The 18,626-nt window shown below is 47.0% G+C and overlaps 1 protein-coding gene across 2 annotated transcripts in view; it reads left to right on the top strand.

The window, feature by feature from the left end:
- The window catches only part of SNTG2 (syntrophin gamma 2), a 1,024,184-nt gene that overhangs the window by 971,281 nt on the left and 34,277 nt on the right, over window positions 1–18,626 (top strand). For both annotated transcript variants that reach the window (XM_073674230.1, XM_073674231.1), the window contains exon 16: window positions 6,520–6,630. In XM_073674230.1, the coding sequence (XP_073530331.1) occupies window positions 6,520–6,630 (111 nt within the window). The remainder of the gene's footprint in view (window positions 1–6,519; window positions 6,631–18,626) is intronic.

Below are 18,626 nucleotides of genomic sequence, written 5' to 3'. Positions count from 1 at the left end.
GCAGGTTGTGCAGCAAGAAGGCACTCATGTGTCTTGCGCATCCAGGAGGACCAAGTCCTTGTTGTGTTGGTAGCGAGGTAAGAATCATGCTTCCTTCCTCTGCCCTCTCCCCCCAGCCTCGCTCAACAGAAATGTGATCAAGGTCTCCCTCATCTGATGAGTCTTCCATGCCCATCCCCAGTTCGTCCTCCACTCTTCCTCAGCTCCTGCACCTTCCTCAACAGTTTGTCTGCTACCATGCGCCCTGGTTAATCCCTCTCCCCCACCCTCCCATGCCTGCCGCCTTTGTGCTGCCGACCGTCTGGACCTTGGAGATGTTAGCCCTTCCACATACGACTCCTCCTCTACTTCCTCCACCTCCTCTTGTCCCACCACCTGACTCTGAATTCTGTTTAATGTGTGCTCCAGCATGTAAATCACCGGAATAGTCATGCTGATAATGGCATCGTCGTCAGCACTAAACATCTTCGTCGCCATTTCTAAACTGTGCAGAAGGGTGTGTGGCGCCCCTGAGGGTTCAGTCGCCACAGAGTTGCTGCATCTCACCCAGAGGTGTGGTATCTCACCCTCAGGTAAGGAAGGCGTATGGCTCGGGACCCTAACACCTGCATCCAACACATAGCCGCAGTGGGGGTAGGACGAGATTGCTCCTAAGGGAGAGCACAGTCCCAGGTCCCTAGCTGGCGGGAGGATCCTATGTAGTGGGTGCTTAGGGGAGCAGCTTAGGGGAGCACATGACGGGGAGAGTATAAATAGGAAGCCATCTTAGAAAAAGCAAGCCAGTCAGAGGAGGAAAAGTGACAGGAGCAGAGGCTCTGAATGAGCTCTGCTCTGGAGGCGGGCCTAGCCTGGGAGGCCCAGGACTGAAGGAGAGAAGAGAGGAGTGGGAGCAGGAAGGCCCCAGGAACCGAAGGGACCCTAGGGGTATGGGCCGTGCAGAAGGCCACCCGTACTCCCGCTGCTACCAGGAGGTAGAGGGGTCAGGCCAGATAAGGGGAACCGGTCCCTCAACTAGCGGAGAAACAGCAAGGCTCAACTAGAAACCGGAGGCTGCAGCATTTCATGTACTGCAGGCCAAAGTCCACACCAGTCTCACTAAGAAGGTAGCCACATAGGACCCAGGGGACGGAACACACGTCTCCCGCCGAGGCCCAAGGATACCGGATAGAAGTGTCACTGGGTGTGAGGTGCAGGGAGAAGGCCAGAGAAAGGACACACAGAAGGGGGTCCTGCTAAGTACTCCGGAGCTATCTGGGGGTGGACTGAGCCCCTCACTGAGTACACACAGCACGACGGGGGAGACTGCTCTGGTACTTGTAATCTGGACTGCAACAACTGTGAGTAAAGATCTTGGGACTGCATCACACGGACTCTGTGTTCATTACTGACTCCCTGCACTACAACCACCATCATCCACCCACACTGCCCTGAAGCTACACTCTTCCTGTGGGGAGTAATAATACCATTGCTGCAAAACCACCAGCTTCAGAGGACTGTTCCGCAGCGGCGGCCCCTTTGGCCGCACTCCACAGGTGGCGTAGTTGGACATTATAAAACCCATATATACAAATTACCCTTGGATTGACCGCCCTGGGTCACGGACCGGGTCACCGCCACAGTGACTACAACCCCCAGCGTCTACCGGCCCGGCTCCGGGTACCCCACGGCTCAGTGGGCGCGTCAACTTCATAGGTCCCTGATCTGAGACCACTCCTGCAGCGTGATTTGCCCCACCTCTGGATCTCGTTGGCCCAGGCTATACGTCAGAACGCATTGCACCAGGGCTTGTCGGTGCTGCCACAGTCGCTGCAACATGTGCAGAGTTGAATTCCACTGTGTCGGCACATCGCATTTCAGCCGGTGAACTGGCAGGCCCAACGACTTCTGTAGAGATGTAAGTCGTTGAGCTGCGGGATGCGAACGGCGGAAGTGAGCACACAGCGACCGTGCCCTCTGCAGAAGGCCATCTAGTCCGGGATAGTGGGCTAAAAATTGATGGACAACCAGGATTAACACGTGAGCCATACAAGGCACGTGTGTGACATTGCCCCGGCGAAGGGCCGCACCCAGGTTTGCAGCACTGTCGCACACGGCCTTCCCTGGTTGCAGGTCCAGTGGAGACAACCATTCATGAAACTGGGTCTCCAGAGCTGACCACAACTCCTCAGCTGTGTGACTCACATTTCCCAGACATTTCAAAGTAAACACTGATGCCGTTGAGCCCTGCTGCCAGCATAGTAAGGAGGTGTGCAGGATTCCTTCTGCGCAGTTAGAAAGCAGGTGGCATTACCAGACAGGCTTTGGGTGCAGGTGGAGGACCGAGAGGAGGTTGAGGAGGCAGAAGCAGTGGAGGAACTTCGAGATAAAGAGGATTGACGCACAACTCGTGGGGACGGTAAGACTTGGACAGCAGCCCCTTGTCCTGCTGTCACCATAGTTACCCAGTGCCCAGTCAGCGACATGTAACGCCCCTGTCCATGCCTACTCATCCAAGTTTCTGTGGTGACATGCACCCTGTCACACACAGAGTTTCTCAAAGAAGCGGTGATGTTGTGTGCGACATGCTGGTGGAGCGCAGGCACACCTTTCTTTGAGAAGTAGTGCCGACTGGGCATCTGGTACTGGGGCACTGCGACGGACATAAGGTCTCGAAAATCCTCTGTGTCCTCCAGGTGGAAAGGCAGCATTTCTGTAGCCAACAGCTTGCAGATGGTGAAATTCAACCTCTTAGCTTTGTCATGGCTAGGAGGAAATGGTCTTTTACTTTTCCACATCTGAGGGACCGAGGGCTGGCTGTTGTGCTTAGACGGGGTTGAGTAGGGTGTCCCCAGCAAACTGCCGGTCTGTGAGGAAGATGCAGGTGGACATGTTAGGTTGCCTTGATCCAAAGGTGGTGCTCTCGATGTCGGAGAGCGCTCAACACCAGCAGGTGTTTCCACTTCCCAATGAACTGACGACCTGCCAATCACACTGGCTGTTGCGGGTAAAGAGGTGGCAGGTCTGCGTCCAAAAACATGTGTGACTGCTGTCCCCCAAGTCACAGAGGATGAAGAGGCTGCGGATGCACAAGATGGGGCAGACGGTGGTTGGCCCGGCCCGCTAGGCCGCATTGTAGCACAGTGAGCTTCCCACTGCAACTTATGCTTCATATCCATGTGACGGTACATGCATGAAGTACTCAAACTAAGTATTTTTTGGCCTCTACTTAGCTTTTGGTGACAAATATTACAGATAACATGAGTTGGGTAATCCTTATCGATCTGAAAAAATGCCCAGGCTATGCAAGGCTTAGAGCACATGCGACCTGAAGAGCCACTACGACTTGTGGTCAGAGGCAGAGTTGTGGTTGAGGATGCAGTTGTTGACGTGCTTCCAGTACTCCGTCTCTGTCCAGGAAGGCGCAACCTAACCTCATCGTCAATAGCATCTGTGACGCCCCGCTGCGCTTGGCATCACAGATGCTAGAAGTGTGCATTGATGGAATCCTCCACAAGAGGCCCCCATAAACATTCACACATCTCCACATTCCAACTCAGACCAGCAGAGGAAGCCCGTTAAGGATATAAATAGGGAAGGTGGAGCTAGGCAGTTCAGTTCCTCTGAAGAGTTCCTGCAGTAGAGAAGCCTAAGAGAGGTCAGTCTGCAGTGGAGCTCAGTCTAGTCTAGAGAGCTCAGTTAATGGTTCAGCAGTGGAGCACGAGGCTCCTGTTAGCTAGATTCAGGGAGCCCAGTTAGAGCTTACGGTGTGCCGGCGCCATAAGATCGGTGAAGTGCGGCAAGTTGCCGTTAGTGTGCATAGCCTAGTGAGGGCCTGAGTAGGCCGAAGGTGAGTGGAGAGTTAGTACATAGGGGGCAGAGGAGCTTAACCAGCTCACCCCGAAGCATTTACCGGACACCGGATCCGAGCTTACCGGGATCTCTATGACCCAGTAAGGCATAACCGGAATCCCTGGAGAACTACAAGTCCCAGGATCGCTAAAGTGCTGATACGTAACAGAGCCAGGAGACGCTTAGGCCCCGCATACTGGGAGCGTGAACTCCAAGAGAAGGCCCTACCACAAGATCAGCCAGTGCAGGACAGAGACAAAGTTAGGCCTAGCTCCAGGCAGGTCAGAAACTTACTACGCAGAGGCAAGAAACAGGAGGCCCTACACCCGCTCATTGGGGAGGATCCGGATATGCACCCTTCACCCTAAAGTGTCTGAATTTCCACCAGTAAAAGGTACTGAAGTGACTACCGTGTCCGTTCCCGTTCTTGCTCTGACCCAGCTGGGTCTCGCCTGTCCTGCATTCCCCCTGCATACGCTGCCCTGAGACCTAGCTCCACCTGTGGGGAGCTATACCATAGAGCTGCCTTATCACCGGCCTCAGTGCACTGCTGCAGCGCTGGTGCTTCTCACCAGATACCACAGGTGGCATCACGAACTCTTATAAAATTAACAATTATCCACCCTTTTAAAGAGTGACCCCAGGGTACGGGCCAGGGAGCCGGCCACCGCGACATCCCCAAGGCCAGGCAAAGGCCCGGGTACCGAGTCATCCCCATCCCCTGGGCTAGTCACATCCTCCTCCACCTCCTGTGCTGACCTCATCGACTGGCTGAAAGTGGGTTGACAGTAAGTGGGATCTCCAACCTCGTCATCATCACCCTGTGTGTTCTCACACCCGTCGTCCTCAGAGCCAACCTCTTCCTGCCCTGACCAAAAAGTCAAGTTGTCGCTCCAATCAGGTATTTGAGTCTCATCATCATCTTCATCATTGTCTCCACCAACAGGAGTTACAGTTTGGGAACGAGGGTCTACATTATGCTCAGAACCTTCTTCATCTTGTCGTGGATCCGACTTATAAAGATTCTGGGCATCAGTGCAGATCATTTCCTCGTCTGGATTAACAGAAGCTCTGGAGCAGACCTCCGTTTCCCAGGCTATAGTATGAGTAAACAGCTGTGCAGACTCAACCATCTGTGTTACCCCATACTCAGACGGGCAGCTGGAGACTTGGGAGCTGTGAGGAAGCAAGTGCGATTGGGGTGACACCTCTGAGGACTGGAGTATTTGTGATGTTGAAGTTGAGGTGGAGGAGAGCCCACTTGAAGGAGCACTTGATATCCGTTGAAGCACCTGCTGTTTTTGTGCCTCATCTGAAATTTGTAGCGATGGGCGTGTCCGTAAGAAAGGGATCGTATCACATTGTCCACGAAATGAAGTAGACATCTTAGTTTGGCTGGAAGATGGTCTTTCTTCTGCAGATGTTACTCCCCCCCCAGCGCGGGGGGGCTCGACCCACCAGCGGACAGGCACCAGTATTGGGAGAGGGGGGCTGGCCTTCAGGGTCCACCGCGGCTCTGGAACAAACCCGGAGACACGGAAGTCGCACGGGCAGGAACGGACTGGCCGTGTCGGCTTCGCACTTTTTTGGTTTTAGAAGGGCATGACATGCCTATATCTCTGTCTCCCCCTCCTTTTACTCCTCCACCTCTTTTCTTTTCGCATGACTATATGTACTTGTCACTTTTCCATGTGTTAGTTGTGTCTTCTGAGCAGTTTGTCAGATTTTGGACACCTTTGAAGGTGTTTTCTATGTGTTTCTATGTGTTTTTGTTTGCCTGCCATTGGTTTTAACGGTGTTCGAAGGTGTTCGACGAACAGTTCGGCGAACATACGGGTGTTCGACGAACCGAACCGAACTCGAACACTACAAGGGAGGCTCAACACTAGTTCTCTCAACCACAATCGGATGGATTACTTCCTGCACAAGTTAGGCATCAAATCCTGTACTCATGTCAGTGTCTTCTGAGGATACTCAGAGTTTTCTGGTCAAATTTTCCATTTTGATTTGCATTAGAGGCGGAATATTCACAGGTAAAAACACACTAAAAACATGTGTAATACATAGATGACTATATCAATAAAGTTTTATCAAAGTTAAATTGCAAGAAGTTTCAAACCTGAAAGTAGCTTTATTTAAAATATGACATAAGAAAAAAAAACGCAGCGTCCAAACTGAAATAAAAATGCATGTAAAAGGGCAGCACGATGGCTCAGTGGATAGGACTGCAGCCTTGCAGCGCTGGGGTCCTGGGTTCAAATCTCACCAAGGACAACATCTGCAAGGAGTTAGTACCTTCTCAATGTGTTTTCCGTAGATTTACCCCAGGTTCTCCGGTTTCCTCCCACACTCCAAAGACATCCTGATAGGGAATGTAGATTGTGAGCCCCGATGGGGACAGTGATGATATCTATAAAACGTGGAATTAATGGCGCTATAAAAGTGAGTAAATAAAATTAATAAATAAATAAATATACACAGAAATGCAATGAAAAAAACATAAGTAATTTATCTAATAGGTGCAGAACATCTGCATCATCAAAAAATGGGAACTTTGGCTCAGAATCAATTTAATGCTAAGTTTTAATATGAATAAAAGTAAAAAAAAATCTAATAATCAAAAAATGTATGTATATTTTCTCAGAATGACTGCAGTGCTGATCAGATTTGGTTCATTTTTTTCTCTCGTAGAACATAATCTGGAGGTTTAAGTTTTCCCAATTGAAAGGCTCCTCAGATGACGGCAAAACTCGAGTAAAGCTGCTATTTCAAAATTGTGACACAAAACAAATTGAAATGAAGGTAAGTAATACAGCAATGAATTCACTTACATAATCAAAGCGGAGAATATGACAGAACCGGTAATAGGCATCAGATGTTGTAAATGTTACAAAATTTATAATTAAAATTTAGGCACAATCAAAATGAAAGCGGCGTGAGCGCCTGGATTAGACTGACTGGAGGTAGTACATAAATGTTTAACTTTAATTTAATCATGAATTTTCCATTTGAACTTCAAGCTTAAAATGTTTAATAAAATATAGTTCTCTGACTTTTTTATGTCTGGGCCGCGTAATAGCAAAGAGCAAAGCGCCTTATTTTTTATTTCACATTCCACGCGCTATGTTGCCGGGCTTACCGGAGCAGCATGCAATAGATTCATTTGCATTTTTGTATAATATAACATAAAGGACTGATTAATTTGACTTTGTTTAGAGAAGGCAATGTCATGCTTCAGGAGGGATAACTTGCACAGTGCTACCATCAATTCAATAAAATTCAACAGAATGGATGGATGGTACTCCACACATTATAGCGCCATATGAAGAATACACAATAGGCTGTACCTGACACCCTACCAATTAGAGAAGGAATTTGCAGTACAGGTTTATATCCATGAAAGAATGATCTGTGAACCAATGTAAGAGCATCCTGGGGACGAAATGAACATCTTATACAGTACAGACCAAAAGTTTGGACACACCTTCTCATTTAAAAATTTTCTGTATATTCATGACTATGAAAATTGTGCATTCACACTGAAGGCATCAAAACTATGAATTAACACATGTGGAATTATATACTTAACAAAAAAGTGTGAAACAACTGAAAATATGTCTTATATTCTAGGTTCTTCAAAGTAGCCACCTTTTGCTTTGATGACTGCTTTGCACACTCTTGGCATTCTCTTGATGAGCTTCAAGAGGTAGTCACCGGAAATGGTCTTCCAACAATCTTGAAGGAGTTCCCAGAGATGCTTAGCACTTGTTGGCCCTTTTGCCTTCACTCTGCGGTCCAGCTCACCCCAAACCATCTCGATTGGGTTTAGGTCTGGTGACTGTGGAGGCCAGGTCATCTAGTGTAGCACCCCATCACTCTCCTTCTTGGTCAAATAGCCCTTACTCAGCCTGGAAGTGTGTTTGGGGTCATTGTCCTGTTGAAAAATAAATGATGGTCCAACTAATCGCAAACTGGATGGAATATCATGCTGCTGCAAGATGCTGTCGTAGCCATGCTGTTTCAGTATGCCTTCAATTTTGATTAACTCCCCAACAGTGTCACCAGCAAAGCCCCCCCACACCATCACACCTCCTCCTCCATGCTTCACGGTGGAAACCAGGCATGTAGAGTCCATCCGCTCACCTTTTCTGCGTCGCACAAAGACACGGTGATTGGAACCAAAGATCTCAAATTTGGACTCATCAGACCAAAGCACAGATTTCCACTGGTCTAATGTCCATTCCTTGTGTTCTTTAGCCCAAACAAGTCTCTTTCGCTCGTTGCCTGTCCTTAGCAGTGGTTTCCTAGCAGCTATTTTACCATGAAGGCCTGCTGCCCAAAGTCTCCTCTTTACAGTTGTTGAAGAGATGTGTCTGCAGCTAGAACTCTGTGTGGCATTGACCTGGTCTCTAATCTGAGCTGCTGTTAACCTGCGATTTCTGAGGCTGGTGACTCGGATTAACCCTCAGAAGCAGAGGTGACTCTTGGTCTTCCTTTCCTGGGGCGGTCCTCATGTGAGCCAGTTTCTTTGTAGCGCTTGATGGTTTTTGCAACTGCACTTGGGGACACTTTCAAAGTTTTCCCAATTTTTCGGACTGATTGACCTTCCTTTCTTAAAGTAATTATGGCCACTCGTTTTTCTTTACTTAGCTGCTTTTTTCTTGCCATAATACAAATTCTAACAGTCTATTCAGTAGGACTATCAACTGTGTTTCCACCAGACTTCTGCACAACACAACTGATGGTCCCAACCCCATTTATAAGGCAAGAAATCCCACTTATTAAACCTGACAGAGCACACCTGTGAAGTGAAAACCATTTCCGGTGACTACCTCTTGAAGCTCATCAAGAGGATGCCAATAGTGTGCAAAGCAGTCATCAAAGCAAAAGGTGGCTACTTTGAAGAACCTAGAATATTAGACATATTTTCAGTTGTTTCACACTTTTTTGTTAAGTATATAATTCCACATGTGTTAATTCATAGTTTTGATGCCTTCAGTATGAATGTACAATTTTCATAGTTATGAAAATACAGAAAAATCTTTAAATGAGAAGGTGTGTCCAAACTTTTGGTCTGTACTGTATCTTATATGGAGTACCATTATATGGAGTACCATTATATGGAGTATCATTTGGATTTGTTTTTTGGGCACATTTGGCACATTGACATCCATAACAATTATAATATTTGCTAAAATATCCCAAGTCTCCTTGGGCACCTAGACAAGACTTTTACTTAGTAATCCATCGCACTGCAAAACCTGCAAAAGGTGCAGGTGAGTCAACAACAGAAAATCTGCATTAAGAGTCAATACTAGAAATTAGTGGATTGATCCATGGAGAATTGAGTTTGAGTTGAATTTCCTGAAATTCACTGTTTCTGCAAATTTGAACACCTTGAAATTCCATTTTCGATCCGCTAAAACAAATGCCCAGACCTATATCTCACACTGTTGAAGCATCAGAGAGCGGGTTAACATCATTTTGAATAGCTGCATGGCCCTCCCTATAATGCCCTTCAATTATGACATCTAGGGAATTATGATGCCTTGTACAGTGGTGGTCACATATGTCTCCCATAGACTGCATTGAAGGGAAATTCAATATTGTACTTATACTGAAAAGTCTAGAAAAATAGATATTTTTTTACAAGCTTTATTAGTTGTAATAAAATAATACATATTCACAAATTTGTTGCAGCATGTTAAAGGTGCATTTACACTGATCAATAATCAGCTACAAGCTATTCTAAGAACATTAGTTTCCTGATTACTTGCTTGTCTAAACAGGCTGCCAATCATCCGATGAATGAGCAAACCACTCATTCTATGGGTGAAATTATTTTTAGGCTCGCTAAAAATAATCATTTTTGGCAGCACATGTGCTGTTGAGATCATGTTGTATGCATTGCCAGGACGAGGGGTCAGCAGGGTAGGCACCCACCTAGTGTGCTACTTCCTGCCTACCCGAAATGTGTGTACTTAAAAAAAAAAAAAACTGAGATTGCTGAATGCCTGCGTACACCCGACACCTCACTGCTGCCGCAGGCATTCAGCACAATGACGGATGGGCGCAGGCACACAGGTGAGCAGTGTTAGTCACTGACACCACTCACCCCTCTATCTGGACATTAGGAGGCTAGCTGTGGAGGATATTATACTGAGTGTTGGCTGTGGGGGACTACCACACTGGGGGCTGGCTGTAGAGGGTTATCACACTGGGGGATGGCTGTGAGGACTACCATGCTGAGGGCTGGCTGTAGGGGATTATCACACTGGGGGATGGCTGTGGGGGACTATCACACTGAGGGCTGGCTGTAGGGGATTATCACTCTGGGGGATGGCTGTGGGGGATTATCACACTGGGGGATGGCTGTGAGGACTACCACACTGAGGGATGGCTGCGGGGGACATCAAACTGTTTGAGTAGCTGTAGGGGAGATACTGGGGTCTGTGGTGACCATACTTTATTGGGGGCTGTGATAACCAATCTGTATAGGGTAATGTTGTGGACATTATTTTGCATAGGTGGCTGTGGTAGCCATGTAATAGAGGGGGCTGTGGTGGACATGATATTATACTGTATATTGGGGGCTGTATTGGGGGCTGTAGTGTACATCTTGCTAAATATTATGGGGCTGTGGTGGACATCATACTGTGTGTGTTGCTGTGGGGGACATTATACTGTATGGTGTGCTGTGTGGCTATCATAATATACATGGGGAGCTGTGGTGGTGTCAACACTACAAAATGCAGGTCTGTAGTGACATCATACTGCATGGGGGGCTGTGATGGACATCATAGTGTATCTGCTGATAGATTCTTGGCGATGATTATTAATAGCAAAGTCTGCCAGCGGTAAGTAAGATACCCAATCCTCCTGGGTTTTGCAGACAAAATACCTGAGTTAAGTCTCCAGATTAAGGTTAATGTGCTCGGTCTTCCCATTCGACTGAGGATGGAAGACAAAGGAAAAGGATAATTGCACCCCCAGTCGAGAACAGAATGCTTTTCCAGAACTTGGAAACAAACTGGGTCTCCTGATCTGACACCACATCAGAGGGAACCCCGTGAAGCTTCACGATCTCACTTATAAACACCTGAGCAAGAGTCTTGGCAATCAGAAGTGCCGGTAATGCGACGAAGTGAACCATTTTACTGAACCTATCTACAATCACCAAAACCACACTTTTGCCTGCAGATACCGGTAGGTCAGTAATAAAATCCATGGACAAGTGTGTCCATGGCCTGCTATGAATAGGTAGTGGAAGAAGAGTACAAGACGGATGGGTATGCGATACTTTAGAACGTGCGTAAGTACTAGAAGCAGACACGTGTTCAATCACATCCCAATGCAACCTTGGCCACCAAAAACGACGAGAAAGGAGGTCTGCAGTTGATTTACAACCTGGATGACCAGCAAGCACAGAGTTTTGATGTTCCATAATTACTTTGCAGTGCAGATTAGATCGTACAAATAACATTCCTGAAGGGTAGGAGGCAGGGGCGTCCCCCTGAGCCTCCAACACCTCACCCTCCAGTTCAGGGTACAATGACGAAATGATTACCCCCTTCTGCAAAATCAGAGCAGGGTTCTCATGGTCACCACCACGAGGGAAGCTCCAGGACAAAGCATCAGCCTTGAAGTTTTTGACCCCCGGACGGAAAGAGACAAAAAAATTTAACCTAGTAAAAAACAGGGACCATCTAGCTTGCTCATGGTTGAGACGTTTAGCCGATTGAAGATATGACAGGTTCTTATGGTCTGTGATAACAGTAATAGGATAGACAGCCCCCTCCAACCAATGTCGACATTTTTCAAACGCCAATTTAATCGCCAAAATCTCCCTATTACCCATGTCATAATTTCTCTCAGCCATAGATACTTTCTTAGAAAAGAAGCGCATGGACGCCATTTACCAGGGGACGGACCCTGAGACAACACAGCCCCAACCCCCACCTCTGACGCATCAACTTCCACAATATAGGACTGGGAAACATCGGGTTGACTGAGTATAGGTGCAGTGGCAAAACAGCTCTTTAGGGAGGAAAATGCCTGCAGAGCGGCATCCGACCATTTAGAAACATCAGAGCCCTTCATTGTCATGTCAGTTAGGGGTTTCACAATTACCCAATAATTTTGGATAAATTTTCGGTAAAAATTAGTAAAGCCCAGAAAATGCTGTAGAGCCTTCAAGTTCTTGGGATTGTCCCAATGAAGGACAGCACAGATCTTTTCCAGATCTATTTGAAAACCCGAAGATGACAACAGGTACCCCAAAAACTGCACCTCCTGGACGGCGAAAACACACTTTTCTAGTTTGGCATATAGTTTCTTATCCCTTAATATCTGAAGCACCTGTTTAACATGCCCCCAATGTGTCTCAAAATCAGGTGAGTACACCAAAATATCATCTTGATAGACCACCACAAACCTTTCCACCAATTGATGGAAAATATCATTAATAAAATGTTAGAACACCACAGGTGCATTGGTCAAACCAAAAGGCATAACTAGACTCTCAAGATGCCCTTCAGGGGTATTAAACGCTGTTTTCCATTCCTCCCCCTCTTTTATTCTAACCTGATTGTAGGCTCCCCTTAAATCCAGCTTGGAAAAAACCTTAGCTCCCACAACATGGCTGAACAAATCTGGAATCAGAGAAGAGGGTATGGATCTCGGATGGAAATTTGATTCAATGCGAGGGGAATCTAAACAGGAATGTAGACCGCCATCTTTTTTCTTCATGAAGAAGAACCCTGCCACCACGGGCGAAGATTAGGGTCAGATATGTCTCTTCTCCAGACTTTCCGCAATGAAATCCTTCATGGCTTGTCTCTCAGGGCCAGAAAGATTATACAGTCTGGACTTTGGTAGTTTAGCTCCAGGGGTCAGGTTAATAGGACAGTTATATGCACGATGAGGAGGCAAATCTTGACACCCCCTTTCAGAAAAAACATCCTCAAAACCAGACAGAGACGTAGGTAAAGTCTCTGTAGAGACTGTGGAAAGGGAAATATTTAAACAGTTCTCATGGCAGTAAATCTCCCCATTCAATGATCTCTCTGTATTGACAATCTACTATCGGAATATGTTTCACCAGCCAGGGCAGACCCAGTAAAATTGAAGTGGGAAGACCGTCCAGGACATAGCAAGGAATAATCTCACAATGAACTGACCACACCTTCAGTCTTACATTATGTACAAACTGAGTTAGCGCTTTCTGTGCAAGTGGCGCTGAGTCGATGGCGAAGATGGGAACGTGCTTAGCTAAAGTACAGCAGGCAAGACCATGAATTCTCACAAACTCAGCATCAACCATGCTGACTCCAGCTCCACTGTCAACAAACACAGAAATTTTCTCAGTCTTGCTCTCTAGCACCAACTCTGCTGTCAGGATAAACCGAGAACTGCAGGGTGATGATAAATGCACTCCTTGATTATCCAACTCCAGACTACCAAGGGTTATTCGGGTTTCCTTTTGCTTAGGGATCGAGGGACAGGCCCCAATAAAATTTCCCTTTTTTCCACAAAAAAAACACGCCCTCTGAAGAGGCAAACCCTAACTGCATGGGTTCTTCCACCTCCCCAGTACTGGTTCACAACCAGAATGCTCCCCCAGCAAAGGGGTATTACCCCGAAAAGAGAGCTCCGGAGAAGGCGGTCTCACCCACCTACCCCGAAGGCGTCTATCAACACATATGGCTAAAGATATGGCTGCCTCCAAGAACTCTGTCATTTCATACATTGCCAAAGCATCTTTAAACCCTTCAGTAAGGCCCTGACAAAATTGGCTTCTGAGAGCCGGGTCATTCCGTTCTATATCAGTTGCCCATCTGTGGAATTCGGAGCTATACGTCTCTACTGACCGATTCCCCTGCTGAAGGCGACACAGCCTGGACTCAGCCAAGGAGATTCAGTCAGGATCATCATAGATGAGGGCTAGAGCCCCGAAAAAAAAACCTCCACAGACTGGAGACAAACCGAACCCTGTGGCAAAAAGAAAGCCCAAGATTGAGGATCTCCTTGCAATAGTGAGATCACAATCCCCATTTGCTGCTCCTCCTCTCCAGAGGTGTAAGGACGAAGTTTAAAATACAGTTTGCAAGCTTCCTTGAACACAAAAAACTTGTCCCTACCTCCTGAAACCTGTCTGGGAGGGCAACCTTGGGTTCAAGCTGGACCGGCTTACCCCCAAAGACCCCAACATTAAGGACCTGCAGCTGCTGTTGCTGCTGAACCTCATAGCAGAGGTCAGTCACCTCCAAACACAGCCTGCGCAGCTGCTCTGCCAGCTCTGCAACAAAATCCATGAACCAAGGGAGAAAGAAAAAAAAACACAAATAAAACCACGTGGCAGTTTTTTTTTCCTCTATTTATGCACGGTGATAAAGTCACGCAAGGTGTGGGAAAGACTAAGTGCAAAACGAAGGGAAGAGGGGAAGGAAGCCCAAACATTAGGGAAAGGGGGTGTGGAGATCCCTAGGCAGATATAATATCACCCTACTGTCCCTATATAGGTTCCACACCTATCGCCAAGCAGGACCCTAGGCCCTGGATGTCCTTAGAGCTTGGTCCTAGATAGGGAGTGTGAGGGGTGAGCACTGGTCAGGCCCCACTACAAACTAAAGACAACAAGCTAGACAAACAAAGGGAATAACATTTGATTGAGCAGACACCAGAGGAGTAACACCAACTGTCTTCTAAGGGCACCAGAGAAGAAGCTAGCCAACTGCTAGTGATCCAAGCCTGCATAAAGATACATAGAAGTGTCACCGACGATTCCCTGGAGCAAACTGAGTGTTTTTAACTCCCAGGCAAGGGTGTGTCAATCAGCAGCAGGAGTGAGATCGCCGCTGAGTCCTAAAGGAAGAAGAATTAAGAAGGCGTCTGTAATGCTAAGCGCAGTGACCTTCTACAGCCATATCCAGAGTGACTGTCAACTATACCTGACACACCCATGACACCATCATCAGTACAATAATACAACACCAGAATTACCAGCAGTACTGTATTTGTCTCATGATGGATGCAAAAAAACATCATACTTATCACTTTATCTATACCTGTTCTGTTTAGTTTCCACTAGGGTATCCACCAAATTCTGGGCACCTTAATTGAAATCAAACAGCCCCATTGTAATTAAGCTATATAAGTTTCCATGACTGTCATTGTGTCTGCCATTAAAAATATGGGATATCAGGGATAAACATAGCCGGTGTTTTGTAACTGGTCCACAAACAATGAATTATTCTATATTTAACTGTGAAATTGAACTCCCTGTCGTGCCTCACCTCTATAGTACATCAATTTCTTACCTTTGTTGGCATTTTTTGGTGAAAAAGGTAACAATTCTAGTGGAAGTGCTCATCAGAGCTTGTTACCTGATCCATCGGAGAGATAGGGAGGGGGGTGCATTAGGGTCCTTTTACCTTAGTGTCTGACCCATTCCTTTGCTTGGGATTTCAGGGTTCATCGAGAGGGCAGGTAAGCGGCATTGGGTTCATCTGTCTAGGGTATCAAAATACCTTGTCCCGGCCCTTGTTCTATGCGCCTAGAATGAGCATATTAATAATCGATCTGTGCACATGGAAGTGCGGTTGAACTGTTTAAACAAGATATTATAATAGCGCCAACATATTCCGCAGCACTTTACATTTTAGAGGGGACTTGTACAGACAATAAAGACATTACAGAATAATACATAACTTAGATATCAAAAGGAGAGAGGGCCCTGCTCGTAAGCTTACAATCTATGAGGGAATAGGGGGGACGCAAAAGGTAAATGATAAAAAGTACTTGTCCAGCAATCAATATACCATAATAAATAGGGTATGCACATAATGCTGCATGAAAAGGTCATCAGCCAATATGTGTACAAGTACAGAAATAGAGGGCTATTAAATGTATGGAGGGTGTGTGAACAGATGCTATGAGGGTCTGGGATAGTTAGATAAGTGAGGTGAGATGAAAGGTCAGTATTAAGAAATGTGTTTTTAGGCCACGCTTAAAACTGTGTGTATTGGGAATTAAACTAATTGTTCTGGGTAGTGCATTCCAAAGAATTTGTGTAGCATGAGAGAAATATTGGTGATGTGAGTGGGAAGTTCAGATTATTGAGGATATTAGTTTTATGTCATTAGCAGAATGAAGGGCACGGGTAGGGTGGTAGACTGAAATTAGGGAGGAGATGTAGGATTTTGCTGAACCATGGAGCGCTTTATGGGTGAGAGTGATAAGTTTATATTGAACTTTGTAGTAGATGGGAAACCAGTGCAACGACTGGCACAGGGTAGACGCATTGGTGTAGCGGTTGGAAAGGAGAACGGATTGGAGAGGGGAGAGTTTAGTAAGAGGGAGAGCAATAAAAGCAACAGTAAGAGTTTTTGCCGAGTCAAAGGTAGGTAAAGGTCAAAGAGATGTTTTTGAGGTGTAGGTGACAGCGAGCGATCGGATGCGAGGAGTGAAGGAAAGATCTGAGTCAAATATGACCCCAAGACCAGGGGCGGACACAGACTGTAGTGGGCCCCTGTGCAAGAAATTTTTGGGGCCCCCCCCTGCCCTTCATAAGGCAACAAAGTTATGTAAACATAACCCCCCCATGTGCATCTCTCACCCCCCCATGTGCAGCTCTCATCCCCCCATGTGCAGCTCACCCCCCCGTGCATCTCTCATCCCCCCCATGCATCTCTCATCCCCCCCTGTGCATCTCTCATCCCCCCGTGTGCATCTCTCATCCCCCCCATGTGCATCTCTCATCCCCCCGTGTGCATCTCTCATCCCCCCGTGTGCATCTCTCATCCCCCCGTGTGCATCTCTCATCCCCCCCATGTGCATCTCTCATCCCCCCCATGTGCATCTCTCATCCCCCCCGTGTGCATCTCTCATCCCCCCCATGTGCATCTCTCATCCCCCCCATGTGCATCTCTCATCCCCCCCATGTGCATCCCTCATCCCCGCCATGTGCATCTCTCACCCCCCCATGTGCATCTCTCATCCCCCCCATGTGCATCTCTCATCCCCCTGTGCATCTCTCACCCCCCCCGTGCATCTCTGATCCCCCCACTCCTAGTTAATTAATTGTATTTAAAAAAAATAAAACTTGTTATACTTACCCCCATGCGATCCCTGCAGAATCCTGGCGCTCGTCCACATCGCTGCCACCAGGTTCTCCTGACGTTCGGCCATGTGACGGCGCCACATACATAGCCATCAGCTTTTGTTTTGGCCAAAAGATTTTTAAAGCCGCCACCACGATAAGGTAGACTCTTCTGGCCGGGCCCTACTCTAACCTATTAAAATTTTCTTAAAATATCCAATACTCTTTTTAGATATATTTTTATTTAGTTTTCTTTAAGGGAATGTGTCATATACATTTTTTTTTTAAATGACCAATAATACCACATACAGGGAATACCGCCACACCATGACCAGACCACATATTACCACAACATAGTGACCGAATAATACCACATAGAAGGGAGAAAAACTGCCACACCATGACCAGACCACATATTACCACCACATTACTAATATTACCATAAGTGTCATTATACACGGGAGCTCTATACATGGTATGTATAATGTAAGTGTCCAGGTAATCTAGTGATCACCAGTGACATTATACACAGGAGCTCTGTATATAGTGTCAGTGTACAGGTAATACAGTGATCACCAGTGACATTATACACAGGAGCTCTGTATATAGTGTACAGGTAATACAGTGATCACCAGTGACATTATACACAGGAGCCTGGTACATAGTATATAGTGTAAGTGTACATGTAATACACTGACTCACTGGTGACATCTCTAGGTGAAGTCCTTCAGCTACGCTTTTCTCCTTCATCCAGCACAGACCGCCATCACGTCTTCCAGCCAGGACTCGTCTCTGCATAAAATAACACAGTTATCTAGAGCACATTCCCCAACTTCTACATTACGCAGCTGAATACAGACGTGCATCCACCATCAATATATGGTTAGTTATTATGCAACCTACCATTCCAAATATAAATTGTAATCCACCACGGTGCCCCCATTAACTGTAAATAGGCACTTAATATATAATTTAATTAGAACCTCTACTCTTTCCGCCAATTTGTTACCAGTTACACTCCTGCATCCGCAACGCCCCCTACTCTATACTTCCTGCTCCCCGCATTCATTATTTACATGCACCCCTTGCCCCAATTCATTATATCATGTCCGTGCTCTCCCCACCCCATCATCATTTATCATTTACTCTCCCCCACCCCACATTCATTATGTGCAGCTCATTATCCCCCTACTCACAATTCCCCCATGTGCAGCTCATTTTCTCCCAATTCCCCCATGTGCAGCTCTCATCCCCCCCCCATGTGCAGCTCTCACCCCCACCATGTGCACATCTCTCACCACCCCCCCATGTGCACATCTCTCATCCCCCTCCCCCACATGTGCCCCTCTCTCATCCCCCTCCCTCACATGTGCACCTCTCTCATCCCCCTCCCCCACATGTGCACCTCTCTCATCCCCCTTCCCCACATGTGCACCTCTCTCATCCCCCTCCACCACATGTGCACCTCTCTCATCCCCCTCCACCACATGTGCACCTCTCTCATCCCCCTCCCCCATATGTGCACCTCTCTCATCCCCCTCCCCCACATGTGCACCTCTCTCATCCCCCTCCACCACATGTGCACCTCTCTCATCCCCCTCCCCCACATGTGCACCTCTCTCATTCCCCCCACTCCTAGTTAATTGTATTTAAAAAAAATAAAACTTGTTATACTTACCCCCATGCGATCCCTGCAGAA

This window comes from Phyllobates terribilis, unplaced genomic scaffold (assembly GCF_046119375.1).
Source record: "Phyllobates terribilis strain yellow unplaced genomic scaffold, ASM4611937v1 Scaffold_3__8_contigs__length_932513732, whole genome shotgun sequence".
Lineage (NCBI taxonomy): Eukaryota > Metazoa > Chordata > Amphibia > Anura > Dendrobatidae > Phyllobates > Phyllobates terribilis.
This window is presented reverse-complemented; position numbering and strand designations above follow the sequence as displayed.